The sequence below is a fragment of the Maylandia zebra genome, linkage group LG9 (assembly GCF_041146795.1).
Source record: "Maylandia zebra isolate NMK-2024a linkage group LG9, Mzebra_GT3a, whole genome shotgun sequence".
NCBI classification, from domain to species: Eukaryota; Metazoa; Chordata; class Actinopteri; order Cichliformes; family Cichlidae; genus Maylandia; species Maylandia zebra.
In genome coordinates, this window is record NC_135175.1 from 18,031,953 (window position 1) to 18,055,681 (window position 23,729).

The 23,729-nt window shown below is 41.2% G+C and overlaps 1 protein-coding gene across 4 annotated transcripts in view; it reads right to left on the reverse strand.

Moving 5' to 3' along the window:
• mllt10 (MLLT10 histone lysine methyltransferase DOT1L cofactor) overlaps positions 1 to 23,729 on the reverse strand; it is a 54,594-nt gene that overhangs the window by 20,168 nt on the left and 10,697 nt on the right. For 3 of the 4 annotated variants that reach the window (XM_024798899.2, XM_024798898.2, XM_024798897.2), the window contains exons 3-11: positions 20,388 to 20,442; positions 18,040 to 18,149; positions 17,503 to 17,606; positions 16,207 to 16,300; positions 8,915 to 9,004; positions 3,366 to 3,464; positions 2,723 to 3,059; positions 1,809 to 2,027; positions 1,200 to 1,691 (exon numbers count right to left, since the gene is read on the reverse strand). In XM_024798899.2, coding sequence (XP_024654667.2) covers positions 1,200 to 1,691; positions 1,809 to 2,027; positions 2,723 to 3,059; positions 3,366 to 3,464; positions 8,915 to 9,004; positions 16,207 to 16,300; positions 17,503 to 17,606; positions 18,040 to 18,149; positions 20,388 to 20,442 — 1,600 coding nt within the window. The remainder of the gene's footprint in view (positions 1 to 1,199; positions 1,692 to 1,808; positions 2,028 to 2,722; positions 3,060 to 3,365; positions 3,465 to 8,914; positions 9,005 to 16,206; positions 16,301 to 17,502; positions 17,607 to 18,039; positions 18,150 to 20,387; positions 20,443 to 23,729) is intronic. The other variant, XM_024798900.2, reaches the window with a different exon arrangement.

Below are 23,729 nucleotides of genomic sequence, written 5' to 3' on the forward strand. Positions count from 1 at the left end.
GATTTTGGTTTGATTCAGGCAGAGAGCTGCAAGAATACAACATTCCCATTAAAAGTACGACTCCTACACACACAATGCAAATCAAGACCGCCAACCATCCAATGCCTAGCAACACATTTCTGATCAGAATCTCATCATTTTTCACATTTTACAAATTGCTCTGTTGCAAACAACATAATTACTCCTGAATCTTCGCTTTCTGTGAACGCTGCAGTCCAATCCATCTGGTGCTGAGCTGCAATGTCCAATACTCATCACAGCTACAAGTTTTAAAGCTACAGGTCAAGAACAGATGTAGGGCTAATCAATCACTCGAAACGATCACTTCTAGGGAAAAAGGACAATTTAGAAAAGCTTAAATCAAAAATATCCTAAATATGAGATAAAGACTCACAGAAGTCAGCCTAGTGATCAGCAAGGGATTTGAGCTTAATCAGTGGATTCATCCGTAGCATGAATTTAAATAACCATGTCCACTTTCTTTGCGTGCACGTGTATGGGTGTCAACACTAAGAGCTCCAGGTGCACACAGCATCAACAGGTGAGTGTTGGTTCTGTATGCAGAAGGCAGGTAGGTGCGAGCAGCTGAGAGCAGGAGGGAGAAACAAAAGGGTGATGATTCTGGAAGAAAAGGGAGATGTGGGATGTGCGGGCTGTGCTGAGCCATTTCCATCAGGGAAACTCCAAAGCATAAAGACAGTTGCCAAGCAACTGAAAACACACGATGAGAAGGTAAAAAAAAACAACAACAACAACAAAAAAAGAAGGCATACAGACCACTTCCACGTGTGTGCAGGAACACACAGACCCACACTCTTACACACAAACATGGAGGTGTCACCGGCTCTGGCCATTTCTGATTGTCAATATTTAAAATATGCTGCCCAGGTGTGTTACATTCAGCAGCTGGAAAACCTGCTGCAACAATGCCTCACACAAACTACTTTCCTTTTGATCATTGTAATGAAACTGGAGAGCACAATGGGGTCTTACAAGTCACAACTACCCCATAGATCTTGAATGAAACCAGCACGGTTCCTCATTTCAGTTGCCGAAATTGATTTCATTATTCGCTCAGCTACAGCGAAACTATAAAGCTAATTCTGTCATGAGAACTGACAGACGGGCTTTCAAGTCTCCGAAACTCTAAAAGGGGTTGTGAAACGTTGCTGTGCGTCACATTTCTCAGTCGTCCTTACCTGACCCAGTGGTTGTAGAGCTGCTGTTGCTTTGCAGACTCCCATTCCTGAGGAGTGACGGCGACTTTTGAATCCCACCGCTCACGCCCATGACCCCCAGCCCCCTCTCTCCACCTCCTGATCCTCCTCCTACCCCAACCCCTAATCCACTGCTGGAAACTAAGCATGGGCGACCTGAGAGCATTGAGGACGAAGAGGAGGAAGGCGAGGCGGTGGAGGAGGAGGTGGTGTTGGCGGTGGAGGTGGTGGGGAGAGTTAGGGAGGGTGCGGGCTCAGAAGGCTTCACGTCTGTGGTAAAGCAAGGTCCAAATCTGTTTCGCCAGTTGCCCTTCTTTTTCTTCTTTACCCCATCTTCCCCTCCTCCTGCGGCTGCTCCGCTGATCCCCAGTCCTGAGCTCGAGGGCTGAGGCCGTTTGTAGCCAGTGGACCCAACGAGGCTTGTTGTCTCACTCACTGTGTGACTGTGGGAATTCTCATACAGCTTTCCACCCACTGCAATGATGAGAAAGAACAGTGTTTCCCATTGGTTAATGTGATTGTTACATATTTTTAATAGTTAAACAAAAATTATATTGTTGTGTTTTTTTTAAAGAAAAAGAAGTGTGGCACCTGCTGAAGCTGTGGTTGCAGACATAAGAGAACCAAAGAGAGTTGTAGTTCCCTCTGAAGCTCCACCCTCTGAGCCTGGCTTCACAAGGCAGCTGCTGAAAGACGGTGGGGAGGAGAAGGTACTTCCACCACCGGGACGCAACGATGAATCTGTGAAACTTAGGAAGTCTGAGGAGGAAGCGGCAGAGGGGGTCTTGCTGGCACTGGTCAACAGGAGGCCTGGGTGGATGAAAGACGGGTGGGACAGGAATGAACAAAGAGAGGAGAGGCATGACACATCAGAGCTGTACAAGTTTCCAGAACACACTCCTTTCGATCATCTTGAGAGCGACAGAAACAAGATAACAAAAATAGACATTTTATCAGTTCAAATGCTCTCTATCTGCTCTACAGTCAGCCCTTCCTCGTCAAGCAGCCCTCCCTTGCATCAGTTTCTTGAAAGCGCACACAATGCACAATTTCTCTGCTAGACAAAAACACACAACTGACAAGGGCTTCAAGGCTGTAACAGCGCAAAACACAGGAGCACACAGGAGTGAACAATGATTCCTTTCACGTCATGACCTCCCCACATGTTCCGTCGGCCTGTGTTTGTGTGCGCGGGGCTGTTCTCAGACGGGGCCCCAGATTACAGAGCCGAGACAAAACAGTCTTATCACGGCGAGAGACAAAAGTCTGGTGCCCGACTGATATCCAGTCAATGACACAGCACACACGGACCCATAAAACCAGAGAATCAAAAGTTCATTCAGGTTTTAAATAACGCTTTGCAATTTTAATGCATTTGCAGTTTTTCTTGTGGGTGTGCAGGGTAAAAATACCAGAAGAGCCATCGTTGCATTCTCACTTTTCTAACTGCCATGTGTGTGTGGGGGGAGAGAAATATTGAGATCCATTTGCAACCATCAATTCACCTTGATGGAAAGGCCCAGTTGAAGCTGAGGCAGATGTAGAGGAAGTTGCCATGGTGACCACAGCAGAGGGGAGGGGTTTCCCTGAGGAGGTGAGAGACTTGCGGCCGCCCCTCGGTCCCACCGTGTGACCTCCACCGCTGTTCTTCTTGTTCTTCACCTCAGTCGCAGCCTTGACGCTGTCTGCAGCCAAGGCGTCCTTGGAACTGCTGCCAGAGTGAGCAGACGACACTTCCTGAAAGTTGGCGTTGGTAAAACGTGCTGCGCTGTCATCTAATCGCTTCTGCGAAGACGCTTGCAGAGAGGAGACACCTCCCCCTGAATTGCCACTGTTATAGGTCTGTAAGAAGGTTAAAAAAATAAATAAATGAATAGGGAGGGAGGGAGGGAGGGAGAGAGAGAATGATGGGAGAAAAAAAAGGATATTGGGAGAAAAAGGGAGGACAAGAAAATCAAAACAGCGGAACAGGAAGGGAAATTATCAAAAACACGGCCAAATGAAAAAGATGAGTGAAAAATACATCAAGGCCACAGGATGTTTTAGGGATATAAGAGTTTAACAAAGATAAATCAAGGTAAGCCACTCTGACTCTAATATTTAATCACATGTTACTAATCACCAAAACAAAGGAGGGGTGGCTCTCACCTTCTCTGGGACCATGATGTTCGGAAGGATGAGGGAGGGGGACATGTCCATGGAGGTTTTCTTGTGTTTCGGTTTGTGCCGGTCTCGCTCCTTATGTTTCTGATTGAAATTGGAGGGGAGGGAAGAGAAAACAGATGAGTGAAGGTTTTCAGCACGTGAGTGAATGGAGGAAAGAAATAAGGACAAAGCCAGAAAAAAGAACCTTAGTTCTTTGGATATTTGAAACACTAGGAAAAGACTAAAAATGGCAAGAAGAAAAAAAAAAAAAAAGATTATGGGGACATTTTAGACCATTGTTTAAAAGTGCTTGGCGGAAAAGCTAATGTATGAGATGGGATGTAAGCACCTAAGTGGAGGAGACCGAGTCGGCGTGCATGTGTGTTCAGTGAAGAGAGGCAGAGAAAGAAGCCGCAGTGCATTTCAAAGACTCAATCTGAGATGAAAGCCTGGCGATCCACAAAAAACAAAGAGAGTGATGGAAGAGAGATAAAAGGGGACCAGGAGGCAACAACAATTTAGCATGCTGCGGTAAAGAGCTGAGCATTGCGCTCGTGCTGATGCGTGCAAGGTCTTGTCGCTTCACCCAATCATATCCTTTTTCTTGGGCCATCACAGCTCAATTTACACCCTCACAAACCTGCGCACACACCGCCACCCCTCTCTCGCACCCTTGAGGTGGTGGCTGGGTGCCAGTGCATTTACACCTCACATGCACGCCCCGCGCCCTGACACTTTTCTGTACGTGCGTACTAGCAGACGTAGCCTCACGTGCGTGCACTCGCGCACACGCACACTCTTGGAGGTATATGGTGAAAATACGCAGCGATCCTGAGAGACGACGTGGGACTCGACATGCTCGGGATGTTCGATGTCACAACAACACCGAAACACCATAATCGGCCCCTCCCCCTTCTCTTCCCCACCCGGGGTTTCGCTGAGGACTGATTGCGAGACGGATTGTGACAGTTTAGCCAGACTTCCTCTGCGAGTGGCAGTTAACAGACATCACCAGCCGAATCAGTAGATTGCAGCTCCAGTGCGACATCTCCGCACGCCAGCTTCCGTTAATGCTAACCGTTAATGAGGTTAGGACTTCTGCTGGTTTCTGTATTTCAGAGGATGTGTTGAAGCTTAAAACAGGTTCCAGTCCTGACTATTTTCATTAACTCCCTAACTTCTATTAGTTGGAGTAGTTAAAAACAGATTCAACTACATTTTCAGTATCACATGTCACAGCTTTTTACCAAGGCTTTATATCTTCAGACATAAGATCACCTCTGAATTTTTCATTTGAGTTTTGTAACTTGAAATGCTCTTTTGAGAAACACAGTTTTTTAAAAACTGCTCTTTTGGCCAAACACTGTTTATGGGGTTTAGTAATATTTAATAATAATAATTAATAATTCCAGTCTCATTTCCATAATGGCCCCTCATTTGGGCTTATATTTACAGGAAACAAATTAACCACCATTTATTAATCAATAAGTCAGCTATATTTTATCACAACTGATGCTGGTTCATTGGCCATTTTTCCAGTTATCAACCAGCTGTTTGCAACTACCCTGAAGAAATGTGCTTTAGCTCTCACACTGGCTATAAAGAGTGCGAAAACAAACAGAAATACAGGGTAGAGGTAGCGATTTAAAACAGACAACAAATGATCCACGCTGCTTCTGCCGCAACACAAAGATGTTACGATTATGGCAAGAGGGAGAGTGACGGAGAGAAAGAGGTCAATTCTTTGGGATTCCCTTTTTGTTTTTCATTAACATTCCAGAGGTAGGTGTTGATGGACAGAGCCTGAGCCGAGAGGGTCGGATAACACACACTCTCTCTCACTCACACACACACACACACACACACACACACACACACACACACACACACACACACACACACACACACACACACACCACTGGGCGTGGGAAACACAACAAATGCACAATGTTACCCTGACACACTCTTATCAATCAGGTCAATTGATTATACAGGCAGAGACAAAGCCTTTCAGCATGTTCTGTCCCCTCTTTCTCTAACGCTGACCGCTGGCAGCCTGATCATTTGACATGTCCGAGAGGGCTTTGAGACTGTGTGGGGTAAATATGAGTGGTGGCGGGTAATGATGAGTGCATCTATTTATCAACAAACCCCTGAACAATGAACAATTCAGCAGTGGGCAGAAATCCTCTCCGTCTATGTCGAATGCTGATCACGTGCCCCCGAAGAGAGAGGTTCACTTTTAAAGACACTTTTCCTTCTGTCTCTTCACAGTTTGCAGAATACAAGCACAGAAACCTCCATTCCCTTGTTCGCTACATCTATGTGTATTGAAATTCAGACTCTATTATTAATATGTATCAATTCATCTGACTTCATTTCACATACATTTTTCATTTCTTCAAATTACTTCTGTTTTCCAATCAACAGTCTGTAATTATTCAACATTTAATCATGTTAAATTTGATTATCTACACTACCCAATTTGTTTCAGTACAGCTACGTTAAAACAAACAGCCCTATGAGGCGCACACATTTTGGCACTTTTCGTTGCTGTAACGCGCATAACAAGTATTAATGCATTAATTAATTATTTAAAATGTAACATGTTATCGTTTTATTTAATATAGAAAATGCCGGTACCAATTATGGGAAGAGAAACTATTGTCTGTTAATAATTTGATGTAGTTTCATATTTTATGGCTTCACAATTCAGCACAACAGCCTCAGGAGGACATCGTCTTGGGGGGGGTTGGGGGCAAACGGGGAGGGAGCAGGGGGTGAGGAGAAGCGAGAGAAGACGGGCAGAAAGAGAGGAACAGGAAGTACAGGGGAAAATAATCCGGCCTGGCCTAGCAGGAATTCCCCTGTGCAGTTTCCTGCAGGATTTCTGACCAGCCATTGTGTGTGTATGGATGTGTGTGTTTCCTGCGGGCCTTTTCTATGCGGCCAGCGTGGGGGATCTTGGCTGACTGCAGGGTCTAGCATGAGGTGGGTATACATCTGAGCCTCCAAACCACATAACAAAGGCATGTGAACGCACACACACTCACAAATCTGAGCATACTGATCTCTGACCCAGGAATGGGGATGGTGTGTTTATGTGCGCATGTGTGCAAGAGAGCAAGGAGGGGGGATACTCTAATGCTAATAAGGCAGTATTAACAAAAGCCAGGGCAGTAAGACCGAGTAGTACGTGGCCAAACACACACACACAAAATGTGCCATACAATTCTAATTCTGATGCCACAAATTTCTACAAGTTAACACAATTAAAATAGATTCTCTTTTCCCCCCTCTGTATTAAAAAAAACAAAAAAATAAAACAAAACACAACAACAGGAGAAAAGTGAAAATTCAAAGCATCAAAAAGCGCTTGCAGCACACCGTCACTAACATAATCTACCGAGCTGATTTTCTCTAACATGCATTCATTAATTCTCCGGTATGCATTCTTGAAACACTTACGGGGGTTTCAAGATTAAACACAATGACGTATATTTAAATAAATTCTTTCCTTTTCTGCTTTTACCTTCAGAGAAAAATAACTTTTGGATTGGCACTTATATTTCCACAGCTCCACAGCTCATTTACTTTTCTGTTGATACAGACTTTAAATATGAACCAGTTTAAGTTAATAGTTATAATTGGACACTGAAATCATTTTTTCCACATCTAAAAAGTCCAAAGTTCACAGTCTTTGATGCAGAAACTAAATGTGTGCGCTTCAGGCTCTCCCGGCAATGAAAACTGCTTTAGGATATAAAATTATTGTTATTCTGGAACAATATCTGCTCTTCATCTGTGCAGTGGTGTTAGATAACCCCGATTAAAAACGTGAAACAATCAACTGGCTGAAGCACCTTTAAACTCCTTTCATTCATGTCAGATAGTGATTCTGTGGTGAGCTGACAGGCTGAGATGGCCTTGCCTAAAGTATTTTCAGTCATGCACACATAAACACAACAGCTTTAAGTGTCTGAGTATGTTAAGCATTTGTTCTTGTTTGTTTTATCCAATGAGTCCTTCACCAACACCGACACCATCGAGCAGCAGGAGTCGTTGTTTTGATAAATCACTGCGGACTGCTAAACTCTTCCCAGTGATAAGCACAATCAAAGATGCGAGGATAAATCCACAGTTAAAGCACTATCATAACAGGACATGGATCTGGAGAGTTTAGAGGGAATGATAATAAAATCTATACAACTTTAAAAAGGGCAGATAAACTGTTTATTGAATATTTAAGTAAATTTTATTGTGCTATTAAACTGTAAATATTTAAATATCCTACTGACAGTTTTTTGTTTCAACTGCAGACAAACACACCAAGTTCATTTCTTCAACAACAACAAACAAACAAAAAGTAAAATTGATGACTTGACACTGACTGAAAAATCCAGATTTCACACAGCCTGTGATTACATGTTCAACTAACAGCCGTGAGTTATTAAGTCACACTAATCTCACATTCATTAAAGTTGTTATCACTGGTAGGCACAGAGGAGCTCAGCCACCCCAGCTGCCTGATCTCTGAAATACAATTTCATCACTCAATAGGACATCAGCTTCAACTAATTTGGTGATTTTAAAAGACATGCTTAGAGAAATAGTAGAAAACAGTGATGAGTTTTTAGATATGACAAAAAAAAAAAAGAGAAATACATTTTACAGTCAAGCTCAGACGCTATTAAAAAAAATCAAATCCATGAGTTTTTCTTCAGAGAAGCACTGATTAAAAATGAAGAAAAAATACCAAGTCCATTCCTTTCAAGGCCATCAGTCATCCATTTCAATGGAAAATGTAGCTAGGGTTTTAATCATTTTCATCATGTAGTAATACAAACATAATAGTACAACAGACTTAATTTTGAGCTCAAATTTGGTATGTTGGAGCTTTTAGAGAAAAGGGGAGATAATGGGGTTATTTTAAAAACACTACCTGCACAGCTGTGTACTTAGCTGTATGTGTATTAGGCTCTTTGAAAATATATAAATAAACAGCTATTAAAAAAACAAAAAAAACAACAGTGTGTAGGGGATAGCACCCCCATACCAGTGGTATTTAAAAAACAAAAAACATTGGTTTTTCTTCCTTTTAGAAATATATTAAAGGGAAAACAAAACATTTTCTGATTTTATTACACCAACTTTTATGTAAAAAACAAACCTATAGGACAGCCAATCCGACAGATCAATATGCAACACGACTACACTGACCCTCCACAAAGCTTCGTCTCATTTGCCTTCTGCTTGTCCACAAATTGCTCTGCAAACTCATACGCGTTAAAAGCACGTAATATGAGCGAGGCCTTTTTATTTTCTGGGACATCTGGATAGAAATAGCTAAAAATAAATGAATAAAACTACATTTCAAGTTTTTCGTAAATGCAATTCTCCAACATTCATTTTAACTGCTGCTCAAAGTTTATACTGTGTATCTGCCTGTACCTCCACAGTGTGAGCATGTAACAATGAGCGCGTATGTTTCTGATGGAGCCACAATCGTGGGTGGGAGGCATAGAGAGGGTAAGATCTTAAGGCTGTCTTACCTTCTTGTCCGTGTCTGGGGGTCTATCCATACACTGAGTGGAAGAGTCACTTAAGCTTTGAGACCTACTACCCCGGCCCCTGCTCCTTCGCTAAAAGGTAAAGAGGAACTCCAAGTTACTGGATGAAGTCCACAGACAGAAGGCCAAAAGAAGGCCCCAAAAAAACCTCTTATATTGAAAAATAAAATAAATATAATAAACTGAAAAGGATAAATAAATTCTGACTGAACTCAGGGACAAGTCAAAATTCAAAGATCATTAAAAAAAACATTAATGAGCATTGCATATAAAATATAAAAATGGCAGTTATAGGAGCAAGCTTAGTGACAGAGGCAAAAAAAAGCAAAACAAAACCCCCAAAAAGGCCAATACGGCCAAAAATAAATAAATTTCAAAAATTACATTTAAGGCCATTAATTTCACGGTAACAGATAACAAAGTCAAGCAAGTGTAGGAAATTACTACTCCATAGTAGGAAAACAATTGGTTTTTCTTAGTGGGCAATAGTAAAGATCTTAACTACAAGTAAAGTTGTATTTATGTTGATTTCAAGCTTCTTTGCCTGAACTAGTATTAAAGTGACTTCCTGGTACATATTTGGAGTCTTGCTATTAATCTCAGCCTCGGCCAGATTGCTGTCGCTGCCCTCAAATAACAGCCACACCACTCAAAGACAGATCTTTAACCAGGAACTGTGCTGCCTTAGGCATTATATGTTAAACTGACACTCAGAAGCAACTATTGAACCTTCTTCTCTTCTACAATACAAGGCTCGACCCTAAAGCAGAATTGAGAGCTCATCATTTCCTTCACCAAATTACTTCTGCAATAATCTTTTCTGACTAAAACCCGGGTTCAAGGCTAGTAACAGTAAAAGTTTTGCAGCGACCATCACCCGTGTGCCAGAAATGCCCAACCGTGCATTTACAATCTTCAAATACAGAAAGAAATAAATTCACACAACCTGAAGTAAATGTCTCTTTAATCAAGACTAAAGCTGGATAATCCAAGTTTCCAATTAAATTTAGATACTCAGCGATTCAACTGAAAATATGTAGCTAACATGGTGTAAATATCCATCAAGCGCCATTTTATGAAATCCATTCAGCTTTCTCCATCAATGTTTCTCTCTCATACATTCCTGTCATCCATACAGTGCCAGGTTAATGACATTATGCCCCACCATCCAAAGTAATTTATAAGCGATCAATGTAACAGCATGAGTCTTTCCATCGGCATTTGTTAACACTGCAAAATGTGTGTGCACGTGTGTTTGCGTTGACACCACAAAGCCTGCCTTCTCGTTCCATCCCACCATTGTTCCACAAATCATAATAGTTCATTCCTGTTTTTCACATTTGCTTTTCTCCCCCCAGCTGATGCAGAGGTGTGCATGCAAAACTGGTGGCACCACGAGTAATCTCTGGATACACATCCACCGAGTATCCAGATGTTACATTTTTGTCTTCATATGCCCTTTCATAGCTCTTTTGTGTCACTAAATTCTGCTTGATGGTGACATGTAGCTGGCCAGTGTGTAGAGGCCCGCCTTCGTGTGATTTTCTGTGTAACAGGCCAATAATATCTATCGGGATTTTATTTTTCCATTTTTAATGCAGCTTTTTTCTTGGCATAGCCCAACCCACAGCCAATGAAGCTGCTGTTGAGTCTGTTTACAAAGTAGAATGTTTATTAGGCCAAACACACTAAAATATGTCAATTCTGATATAGTCAGAAACAAATGTTGCTATGCCAACCAAACCCAGACAGGTTAGACTACCTCTCCTAGATAAGCTACTGTTTTGGTTGTTCGGCTTTGACATGCAAACTGCCGACTGTATGTAAAATTTGTATTGACATCACAACAACGAAGACTTTTGATACAGTGTTAATCAGTTTAGTGTCAACTCCAAGGAAATGGTAACATTTAAAAAGCCAGCAATAGAGTTCAACAGGCTCAGCGAGCTAAAAAATGTAAAAACATCTTTTTCCCCACTAGTACTACATTTCACCAACTACTAAAAATAAAGCATCTGTCCTGAAAGGCCACAAGGGTAGCTCCTTACTAAAAGTAACACTGACAATTGCTTGCCTTGTGAAAATGGGGCTAGGCAGTCTTTGGTCACAATCAAGGCTGTAGTTAGTGTTGATGAAGCGCAGATGAACATGTTTACTGAGACTTTGGATGTCTACAACACTGAGTGAACTGCTTTCATGTGTTTTTATTATACCTGTCTCTTTTCCTATATCTTGTCTTTGACATATGCTCTCTGTGAAATAATGAAAGATAATAATTAAAACACTAAAACTAACACTGAAACTAACAAAAACTAAACTGAAATGAGAAGATGCCCTCTGGAAACGAACTGAAACTACACTGAATTGAAAACAAGAAGTCATATTACACAATTAACTCTGAATCTGTTCAAAAACACCACCCTTTCAGACTGTTCGTGGCCAAAAGTGGCCACCCCTTGTTTACATTTACAAAATGCTATAAAATTATTATATATTAAGAAAAATGTCCAGTTTTTTTTACATGATTTTTTAGATTAGCATCAGGGCTGTTCATCAAAATCAAAATTTCATTAAAATTCTGAAATTTAACCCTTTAAATACCAGTTTGAACACATAATCATAACAACTCATAAATAGAGAAAATCATAAAATCCCAGTTTTTTTTCTAAATAATACATGCCATCTGATTTATTTGCTAACCACGATGAAGGTTAGATGCATAGCAATAATTAACACCATCAATGACATTTATGCAACATTGTTTTTTTCTGCAGTGGCAGAAAAACATAAAAAACCCCTTTCAGACTGTTCGTGGCCAAAAGTGGCCACCCCTTGTTTACATTTACAAAATGCTATAAAATTATTATATATTAAGAAAAATGTCCAGTTTTTTTTACATGATTTTTTAGATTAGCATCAGGGCTGTTCATCAAAATCAAAATTTCATTAAAATTCTGAAATTTAACCCTTTAAATACCAGTTAGAGCACATAATCATAACAACTCATAAATACAGAAAATCATAAAATCCCAGTTTTTTTTCTAAATAATACATGCCATCTGATTTATTTGCTAACCACGATGAAGGTTAGATGCATAGCAATAATTAACACCATCAATGACATTTATGCAACATTGTTTTTTTCTGCAGTGGCAGAAAAACATAAAAAACCCCTTTCAGACTGTTCGTGGCCAAAAGTGGCCACCCCTTGTTTACATTTACAAAATGCTATAAAATTATTATATATTAAGAAAAATGTCCAGTTTTTTTTACATGATTTTTTAGATTAGCATCAGGGCTGTTCATCAAAATCAAAATTTCATTAAAATTCTGAAATTTAACCCTTTAAATACCAGTTAGAGCACATAATCATAACAACTCATAAATAGAGAAAATCATAAAATCCCAGTTTTTTTTCTAAATAATACATGCCATCTGATTTATTTGCTAACCACGATGAAGGTTAGATGCATAGCAATAATTAACACCATCAATGACATTTATGCAACATTGTTTTTTTCTGCAGTGGCAGAAAAACATAAAAAACCCCTTTCAGACTGTTCGTGGCCAAAAGTGGCCACCCCTTGTTTACATTTACAAAATGCTATAAAATTATTATATATTAAGAAAAATGTCCAGTTTTTTTTACATGATTTTTTAGATTAGCATCAGGGCTGTTCATCAAAATCAAAATTTCATTAAAATTCTGAAATTTAACCCTTTAAATACCAGTTAGAGCACATAATCATAACAACTCATAAATACAGAAAATCATAAAATCCCAGTTTTTTTTCTAAATAATACATGCCATCTGATTTATTTGCTAACCACAATGAAGGTTAGATGCATAGTAATAATTAACACCATCAATGACATTTATGCAACATTGTTTTTTTCTGCAGTGGCAGAAAAACATAAAAAACCCCTTTCAGACTGTTCGTGGCCAAAAGTGGCCACCCCTTGTTTACATTTACAAAATGCTATAAATGTCCAGTTTTTTTTACATGATTTTTTAGATTAGCATCAGGGCTGTTCATGAAAATCAAAATTTCAATCAAATTCATAATTTTAACCCTTTAAATACCAGTTAAATCACATAATTGTAATGATTTACATAGGGATAAAAGCATAAAATCCCCATTTTTTTCTAAATAATACATGCAAACTGATTTATTTTCTAACCATGATGGAGGTTAGATGCATAGCAATAATTAAAAGTATCAATGAGTTTTATGCATCTTTGTTTTTTTGTGCAGTGAGAGAAAAACAAAAAAAAATCCCTCTCAGCTTGTTCGTGGCCAAAAATGGCCACCCCCTGTTTACATTTACAAAATGCTATAAAATTCATATATTAAAACATTTTTCTACTTTCATTGACTTGATTTTTTAAATTAGCACCGCTTCTAGTCATAAAAACCAAAATATAATTCAAATTATACTGATATTATACCCTTTGAATACCAGTCAGGTTATGTATTATTATAGTAAAAATAGTAATAAAGTTCACATCTTTTAGCATATAAATGGTGAAACCTAATATGTTTTTTTATCATCATTGCAGGTCAGTAACAGTAACTGTTACAATGATTTATTTTTACTTTATTTATTTATGTATTTATTCTTTCTTTTGTTTGGGGGGGGAGGAGGAGATGAATGGCCAAAAGCAATGTCACACATGGTGTGTTAGTGGCCAGTGAGGCAATTTAGTGACCAAATAAAAGAGCTCAATATTGAGCCGGAGAACGCAATTTCATTGTTCTTTGACAATGACAATAAAAATAAATACTTGAATACTTGAATACGATCCGTGTCCTCAGCCAGGGAGCGATAATCCTTCGTGCCCGGAAGCGGAGAGTTGGCGAGGCCGGCTCTCACGAACGCCGGCAGCTGTCTGAGGAAAATGTGGGCGAAGAGAAATCCCCCGTCGTCCGGTCCGAGAAAGGACAGCATGTGCGCCATCAGTTCGAGAGCCGTACCACCACCCAGGCCTGAGAGGGAGAGGAGCTTCTCGGCTCGCTCTGCGTCGGTGAGGGCATAGCACCGAAGAAGAAGCTCCTTAGGAGCGGCGTACTCGGGTGGGTGGGTCCCGGAGGAGCGTCAACGCACGACGGGTTGCTAGCGGGTCGAGAAAAGCCACCACGTGGTGATATTTCGTGTCGTCAGCCGAGATGTCACGAAGGGAGAACTGGGCCTCCACGTGCACGAACCATGACGGGGGATCGTGAAGCCAAAAGTCCGGTGTTCTGACAAGGTAGGACGTTTGCGCCACAGCAAACGTAGCTGCAGCCGGAGGCAGAGGGCTGGCGCTGCTGATGCATCCAGAGCGGAGTCTGCGCCACCATCGGACTGCAGCATGTTCGAGTCAGGGGTCACCAATGTGGAGGTAAACGCAGACGACACGAGAGCTGTCGATAAACACTGCTCGTTTATTGCTCATCACCACAGAACTCAACACTTTCACTCCAAAACACAACAACAACACTTCCTGAGAACTGGGTGTGAGTGGCGCCCTCCAGTGGAGTGGAGTGGAGTGAGTGGAGCCCTCCAATCATTGGGGGGGGGGCTCCACCTCCATGCCCCCCAACCCCAATCCTCCCCCAAAGAAGAGGATTCGGGCACTGGCTAGAACTCAACATCAGTGGTGATGCAGTCAGCCTCTTTGAAGATTGTCCCCTCATCTTCTGGAGAGCAGGTTTCTTCATCTTGGGCAGATGACTGCTGCTGTCCTTGCTCTCTGACCAGATCATATAGGCAGTGCTTGAAGCAGTGATGACCTTCTTGCCATATTGACAGAATACATTATCTGGAAGCTGTTAGGCTTACTTACAGCAGTAGCTCTGTCTGCACCTGCATAAACTCCAGGACACGTTTACAAACAGTGTTTGTTGTTGTTTGCGCTCCAGCTGCAGCTGCAGGTTTGAACTCTGCAAAATGTCCTGTGATTGGGGTTTTTTTTTTTTTTTTTTTTTTTTATTTCTAGAGTTAATATTTTGGGTATGGTATCTTTTGATGAAAAATACAAGAGTAAAAGTGCTTTTAGCATGTGCTTCAAAGCTAAGTGACTGGGAACCTCAAAGCTCATTATCCTGCATCCACAGAAATTCACTGCAGCCTATGTAATGTTTGAATTTATTCCAGTCTATCTTGCAAATACATGTTTGTACTGCAATGTCATGCATAAACACAAACTATTAGATCCTTAAGATCAAACCTATGTCAAAATTGTTTCATTATTTTGGTCCATTGGAGTGTGGTAGGCCATCAAAGGCCGCTACTAGAAACTCAGAATATTACATGAAATTGCTTGCTTGGCCAAAAATGGGTAAATGATGTCATTTGGTAAAAAACATTAAAAACTACAATTTTCATGTGTTGACTTTAGAATGAAAGCAATTTTACCTAAATTGCATGATATAGTACTGTCAGTAACAAGGAATCAAAAAAGGTGGTTATAATGGGTTTCAATTGGCCACAAATGGCCACGATAGAACCCAGAGGAACTATTTAGTGTATAGTGAATATTATTGACATTATTAAGGAGCTGATGTTGAAAATTAAAAAATCTGACAAAAATACACACCTTTGGGAAGTTTCATTCCACTGGCATTAACAGAACAAAAATGGTTGAAAAGCGAAAAGCAAAGTGGCCACAAATGGCCAGGATAGGATTCAGAGGGTTATTAATATAGCAACGACTATCCCCGTTTGACCCTACAGTAAAATACAGGCTCAAAGGGCCCCAGCAACTGCAAAGCCAGTCCACTGTAGCCAGTGCTTCCTTTGGACAAACAGATGAGGAAGTGGAGGGTGCGATGGGAGAACGGATAACGCTAGATGGAGTGAGACAGATAGAGGGGAAGGAAAAGGTGAAAAAAGAAGAAAGCTGTGAGACTGAGGGAAGAGTCTTTGAAAGTTGCAGGAAGCTGGCTAAAGGGAGGGGGGCAACTTGAAAGTTTGGAAAAGAAAAAAGGAGGAGAAAGATGTGACAAAAAAAGCATTAAGGAGAAGGACACAGTTATGAGAGGGGAGATGGGGATAGAAGAAAAATAGCAAAGAAAAGATTATGTACAATTCACAAAAGTAGAGATAAAAGAACGGCATTTCTCACTGTGCTGAAAGTAAACCAGTAATTGTGTGATGTGTGTGTTATGTCTACATGCTTATCACCAATCGTAGTTAGTGGAACGGAAAACACATTCTCATCCACATTGTTAAAACAGACACAATAGGCAAGTTATCTCTGGAAAATGACAAAAATCTGAGAGTACACTTACCAATTTGCTGTGATGGTATTTGCAATATCCACAGTATTTGACATTGTCTGCATCTGATCCCTGTTCCTCACATAACAATCCTGCAAACTGGGCACTGTGGTGGAGAGTAGTGGGGGGAAATTCAGACAGTCGACAAAAAAAATTATGATTTGTACACGAAGAAGAGGAATACTGGTTTGGACAAGATGAAGAAATATTTATTAAAATAAGAGAAGAAGAAAAAGAGGAAAATAAAAGGTCTACTTCCTTTTTCTAAAACAGGGCTACTGTCATTTCTGTTACATCACCCAGAGATACTGAAACAACTTTCATCGTGATTGTGCCTCATTGCACAAACTTTGAATAACGTTTTCAAAGTGTTTGAATAATGATTCAGATTGTAGCAGTGCATAATTACTTGGAGAAAACAATGCAGATTCAGTGCAGTACTACACTAATAATTGTGAGTAACTAGAAACTTATCCAAATACACACAAGCTTGACATCCCAGAGCTACATTACCAGCAGCACAATATGAAATTAGCTCATTTTGAGATGTGGAGTTCTGGAGTTTAGAAACTCCCGCTGCATGTTTTGCAGGACGTAATCCAATTTATTAGCTAGTTAGCATCCCATTAAGGAACAGTATGGATGCAAAACCCAGCTGCTATCACTTCTTCAACTTCTTAACCCAACCTCATTTCCTGGACTTGTGACAGCAAAGACCCTGCTGGAAACTGAGGATGTGTAGCCTCTCCTGGAAATTACCACAGAGGCTAGCTGTTGGATGATTTCTATGAGTAGCATTGGTGGCAATGCTACACAGCTGCTCCAATGTAAATGTGAAATATCCATTAGAATATGCACTCTGTAAGAACAGAACTACTTCTTCCTTTCATTTTGGACTGATAGGCAAGTTAAGTGCTTTAGTAAGTCCCTACTGCCTCTTGAAAAACAAAGTGGTATTACCAAAGAGTACTACTGCTAGCCGGTTAGCATTAGAGCCCAACATATCGCTACATCGGCCAATACTAGCTGTTTGCAGATATAGTGGTATTGGCATTTATAATGGTCGATAAATGCGCTCAGCTCTTAAACTAATGTAAGACAAGCAATCATAGCAAACTACCATTAAAGGTCATGTTGGAAATATTAACATTTAAAGTTACTCAATATATATTTTCTTGCATGCTATTTTTTTTTTTTTGCCCAGTGCTGTCAGCATTAAAAGCTAGAGGTCTTAAAAGCGAGTGAACAGCTGAAGAAACAAAGTGTGTCTTTGTCAAGTGAGGTTAATGCGATGCAAGTGAGTCTCACCATGTGACATGGAAGGCCTGTCTGCAGCCATGTTTGTTGCAGGTCATACAGGCTCCAGTGGCTGCTTTACTCTCTCTCCCCTGGTCCTCACAGATATAACATGTCTGTACACGCAAACATACAGTTGGGGAAACCCATTTCAATTTAAATACATAAGCCATTTTCACACATGTACTTCAGATGATTGGACATTAAATGGACTTTCCATTGCCAGAGCGACAGCAGAAGGTCTATGTAATTATTCAGAGATTTCACAGGGACTGATCTGGGCCATGTGAAGTGCCTCCTGCACAATCTACCCAGGCGCTCCACCTCACTTAAGGGAATATTTCCAGTAGTGAGAAAACGTATGACACACACAATTCCCTGTTGGGTGCTACAAATGAGAAACGGCAACTTCAGACAACGCATGGACTCGGTTCTCCCGACATTATCCCAACCAGAGTGCACGTGTGAAAACGGCTGGACTTAATTACTCACAGTATGACATTATACATCTGTTTTTGTAAAGTCTAAGAGCATAGATACATTTGTTACCTTATTGTAGCGCTCATGTGGCACAGACTGGAGTACTATGGGCTCCATAGTTGACACATTAGCAAACTCCACCTCAGGTATGTAAAGGGCACAAACCACATGGGCCCAGCCTGTAAAGATACACAAAGAAGACTTATCAGACCCTCTACGTCTACCAGATATAGGTTCAAAGGTCATTTGTGGTAACATTTCACAGTTTACAAGTAGAAATGTTAACCGCCTGCAAAAGTCCTCAAAAGTAATAAAATGTGAGCGAAGTTCATTTTGTCAGTTTCAAGTTTTCCCAATATAGTAAAGCTTTACGTGGGAAGTGGACACAGTAAACCCAGAGGACAAACACTATTTCATCTGATGGTCAATCACAAAATTGACTTTTCTTTTATTTGTTTTTTAATGGTTGAAACTAAAAGCCCAAACCAACACAGCCACTGTGGGCCCTTCCCAATCACCATGCTGAATCTAGAGGTGGGAATACCCCATGATATGATGTTACACTACAATACTTTACTTACAATGTGACAGTATTTCAATTATTACCATTTTGTGCTATGCTTAGTATTGCAATCATTTATCACCTGTTTTAAACAGCAAATTATGTCAACAAAGTTCAACTTTAAGGTTATCCCCTAGTTGAAGCTACATTATATATAAATCATCTCCTTTAAAGCTGTGCAGTGTCACACAAACCTAAAAATGTAACTTTAGGGTTGCTGATAAGTCAGTGTGAACCTCACCTCTTGGAGTTTCGATCTAGAATCTCAAATGCTTTAATTTGTAAATTGGTGGTCATCGACCTAAGCAGCCATTCACTGAGCCTTAACACATGCACAGCTTCCTGTCAGTGAAGACAAACTGGGGGCAGCAGAATGACAGTGAGGCATAGGCATGGTGGAGTGGCAGCAGAATTGACGACGAGCTGAGGAGGAGTTGGAGGAGGTGAACAGGAGGTCAGATGGAGGTGGGAGTCTCCTGCTACACTGGAGGTGTCTGTTTTTCCCCCCATAGCGGAAACAAAAACAGGCTTAAACTTACAGTTGAACCCCTGACCTGCCTTTGACCTGGTGAGCGGGACAGGGGGAGGAGGGCAGAGGGCGGGACACAGGGGAGGGAGCGAGTGTAAAATGGGGGCATGTTGTTGTTTTGAAGTCCCTCCAAGAATCTGGAAGAGGCCTATAAAACAGGACTATAAAACTGGCACAACCTTCCTCCTCAAACTCAGCGTTCGCACTTTAATCCCACAAGAACTGAACAAAGCATCGTTTTACCGACATCTGTGACGTCAAGAAGTTAACAGAGTCCACCGTGCTGAGACAAAAGTTAAAAATGAGGCAAAGGGCTGCGAGCTTCTGATAATGGCTTATTAGCTCCTTTGATAAACACTTGAAACATTAGGAGCCATGTGGTCTCTGCTGTCACAGTACAGTTATAAACTTTACAATGACGCTCCAAATCAACACCTGAAGTTTTCAAACTGCTGCCTCGAGTTTAACATGTCTTACAACCAACCTGTGAGAACCAAATGTGTTTCAATCGGGTCCCAATTAAATATATGAAGACAGATGATGATTGAAAATGATCATCTTTAACCTTAAGCTGTAAAATGGAGACCGGGAAGACGGATAAAGACTGAATTTCTGCCTTTCTATGCTATTCCTTTTTTCTCGGTCTGCTATATGTTAACATGATGGATCAAATACCCATTTCAGAACTTGCTCTGCTTTATTACGGTCCCACCTGAAACAACAACTACCACCACACAGATCAACAAGTGAAGAGGAACTGATGAGCGGAGTAACAGAGTTGGGGAAAAGATTGTGAAAGAAAAATGGGAGGAAAAACGAGGGAGAGAGGGGTCATGGGAAGGGTAAAATAAAAGAGAAAGTAGTAAAATGGTGTGTGTTAGTGTTGTCCTGATGCCTCCCTGCAGGCCTGGACACAATCCCACAGCTGTGCCTCTCTCAGCCTGACTCAAACACTCAAACACACACACACACACACACACACACACACACACACACACACACACACACACACACAGAGAATATTTACAGTCTCCAACAAGCTGACCTCCCAATGAACCCAGTGTGGAGACTCCTCACAGGCTACGCACTATACCCATCCTGTCCCGCCCCCCCATAAACATACACACACTGACACACCCTCATAAAACATGGACTGGCAAGGACGCTACAGAGGCAGCACATACAACAAACAGCAACATAACTCTCCCAGCATGCTTACAGCCCTTAAACTTGCTGGTGACATGCAATTAATGACAAAATCCACAAGAGGTTAACCACAGATGGCAGCATGTATGAGTGTGTGTGCGCAGCTGAGAAGAAGCATACCTCCGTTGTCCGTCCTCTTGAGCGCTCCATCTTTGTGGGGACAGAGCTCGCACCTCTGTGGGTAAAGACGAAACATCATGTCAGAAACAAGAGGTCAACCTCATGTGCTTGCTCGAGGTATGACAAATATGAGTGTAAGTGAGAGGAGCTGGCCTGTCGCCCGGACTTGGGCACACGGCCAGAAACTCTCTGGGAAAACACCCTCGCTACCTGCCACCTAAGGTTGTGTTTCATCCAAGTGCATGTACTTAGTTGCAGCGGAAAACTTAATTTACTTATTAATCCAATTAAAGCATCGCAAATCCTTTAGCAGTAAATGGCATATGAAATAGACCTGAGCTGTTACTTTGCTTCAAATCTGGCAATGTGTTGCCATAAAATAACGATCAAAGGTAATCCTTTTACTCTGTTTCACTTAAATAAAGCTTGGCATAACAATTATTCACTACATTACAGTGGGGCAAAAAAGTATTTAGTCAGCCACCGATTGTGCAAGTTCCCCCACTTAAAATGATGACAGAGGTCAGTAATTTGCACCAGAGGTACACTTCAACTGTGAGAGACAGAATGTGAAAAAAAAAAATCCATGAATCCACATGGTAGGATTTGTAAAGAATTTATTCGTAAATCAGGGTGGAAAATAAGTATTTGGTCAATAACAAAAATACAACTCAATACTTTGTAACATAACCTTTGTTGGCAATAACAGAGGTCAAACGTTTACTATAGGTCTTTACCAGGTTTGCACACACAGTAGCTGGTATTTTGGCCCATTCCTCCATGCAGATCTTCTCGAGAGCAGTGATGTTTTGGGGCTGTCGCCGAGCAACACGGACTTTCAACTCCCGCCACAGATTTTCTATGGGGTTGAGGTCTGGAGACTGGCTAGGCCACTCCAGGACCTTCAAATGCTTCTTACGGAGCCACTCCTTTGTTGCCCGGGCGGTGTGTTTTGGATCATTGTCATGTTGGAAGACCCAGCCTCGTTTCATCTTCAAAGTTCTCACTGATGGAAGGAGGTTTTGGCTCAAAATCTCACGATACATGGCCCCATTCATTCTGTCCTTAACACGGATCAGTCGTCCTGTCCCCTTGGCAGAAAAACAGCCCCATAGCATGATGTTTCCACCCCCATGCTTCACAGTAGGTATGGTGTTCTTGGGATGCAACTCAGTATTCTTCTTCCTCCAAACACGACGAGTTGAGTTTATACCAAAAAGTTCTACTTTGGTTTCATCTGACCACATGACATTCTCCCAATCCTCTGCTGTATCATCCATGTGCTCTCTGGCAAACTTCAGACGGGCCTGGACATGCACTGGCTTCAGCAGCGGAACACGTCTGGCACTGCGGGATTTGATTCCCTGCCGTTGTAGTGTGTTACTGATGGTGACCTTTGTTACTTTGGTCCCAGCTCTCTGCAGGTCATTCACCAGGTCCCCCCGTGTGGTTCTGGGATCTTTGCTCACCGTTCTCATGATCATTTTGACCCCACGGGATGAGATCTTGTGTGGAGCCCCAGATCGAGGGAGATTATCAGTGGTCTTGTATGTCTTCCATTTTCTGATGATTGCTCCCACAGTTGATTTTTTCACACCAAGCTGCTTGCCTATTGTAGATTCACTCTTCCCAGTCTGGTGCAGGTCTACAATACTTTTCCTGGTGTCCTTCGAAAGCTCTTTGGCCTTGGCCATGGCGGAGTTTGGAGTCTGACTGTTTGAGGCTGTGGACAGGTGTCTTTTATACAGATGATGAGTTCAAACAGGTGCCATTCATACAGGTAACGAGTGGGGGACAGAAAAGCTTCTTACAGAAGACGTTACAGGTCTGTGAGAGCCAGAGATTTTCCTTGTTTGAGGTGACCAAATACTTATTTTCCACCCTGATTTACGAATAAACTCTTTACAAATCCTACCATGTGAATTCATGGATTTTTTTTTCCATATTCTGTCTCTCACAGTTGAAGTGTACCTCTGGTGCAAATTACTGACCTCTGTCATCATTTTAAGTGGGGGAACTTGCACAATCGGTGGCTGACTAAATACTTTTTTGCCCCACTGTACATGCAATTTTTTTACTAAGTTTATAAATCAGACATGGAGTTTAGGAGTCTGAACCACACACCGACTTTTCTAGCAAAGTTGGAGACACAAAAATCATGGTCATTTAGTAAATGACCCATCAACTTCAAGGTAAAGTTTTTGTACACACAGAGACTGTTACAAATGCACTTAGGTAACCCATTGAGGGTGATCCTAGCAAACTAAGCATTTTTAACATGACAGCAGAGTACAGCAAGTTATTGTCAGATTTCTTCTATTCCTCCATTAGTTCCACGAGTTAAAAGAAAAGCAGTTTGCCATCATGATAAATATCAGCAAAAGTATATTTGCTTTTCACACATGAATAGAGAAAGTAGGCAGATCATTCCAGCACCTGTGTCAACAGCAACATGAAGTTAATCTTGGACTGACAAAGTCTAGTCCGATCCTTAAAGGTTTAAAGACATCATATTAATTTGAGAGGACAACCTTATGTGTGATGATTCAGGTGTTTGTGGAGAGCAGGTGAGCCCAACCACCCTGTTGCAGTTATTAGAAATGCAACGTTTGCCAAGGCTGCGTTCAGCAGGAACATAACCAGGAACTACTTTTGCACTATAAAGTTACACACTGAGCTCTTACAAATACCGAATGGGTTGCATTTTTGCAGAAAATTTGTACTTAAAAAAAACAAAACAAAACAAAAAAACAACACACACACACACACACACACACACACGAAAAAAAATGAAGACAGACAAGACAAGGAAGAAACTGAGATTCTGGGTTTATCCAGTTCTCATGAGGAGGCAGCAGCACGGAGAATTTTATGGTTTGATCCAGGAGTCGAAGCTGTTGCTGTACATATTTTAGGGTGTCAGTGGGGCAGTTCGAGCTCTTGTTGGAGAAGTTGGGACCACATCTGAGGAAGCAGAGAAATAATTCCAGAGAGCCGACTGACCCGGAGCAGCATCTAGCTCTGAGTCTGAGGTAAAACGGTATTGTTTTACTATTTGTATATGGAGCACCAGTGCGTGTTTTGAGCTGCGAGTGCACATGCTGCCAAATGCAGCAGTCTGATTGCTCAGATCTGTCTACTGGAATCAGAATAATCAGGCTTGGCTAAAAAAATAAATAAATAAATAAATGCTGCAAATTTGTCCAGCGAAATTACGCGGTCGGTGTGAACGGCTGCAATAAAAATAGGGGAGTCCAAAAAAATATTTGCACAGATTTTACACATCGGGTGTGTAAATCCCTTAATACAGGGTTTATGAAAAAGTAAAATCCAATTTCAAAA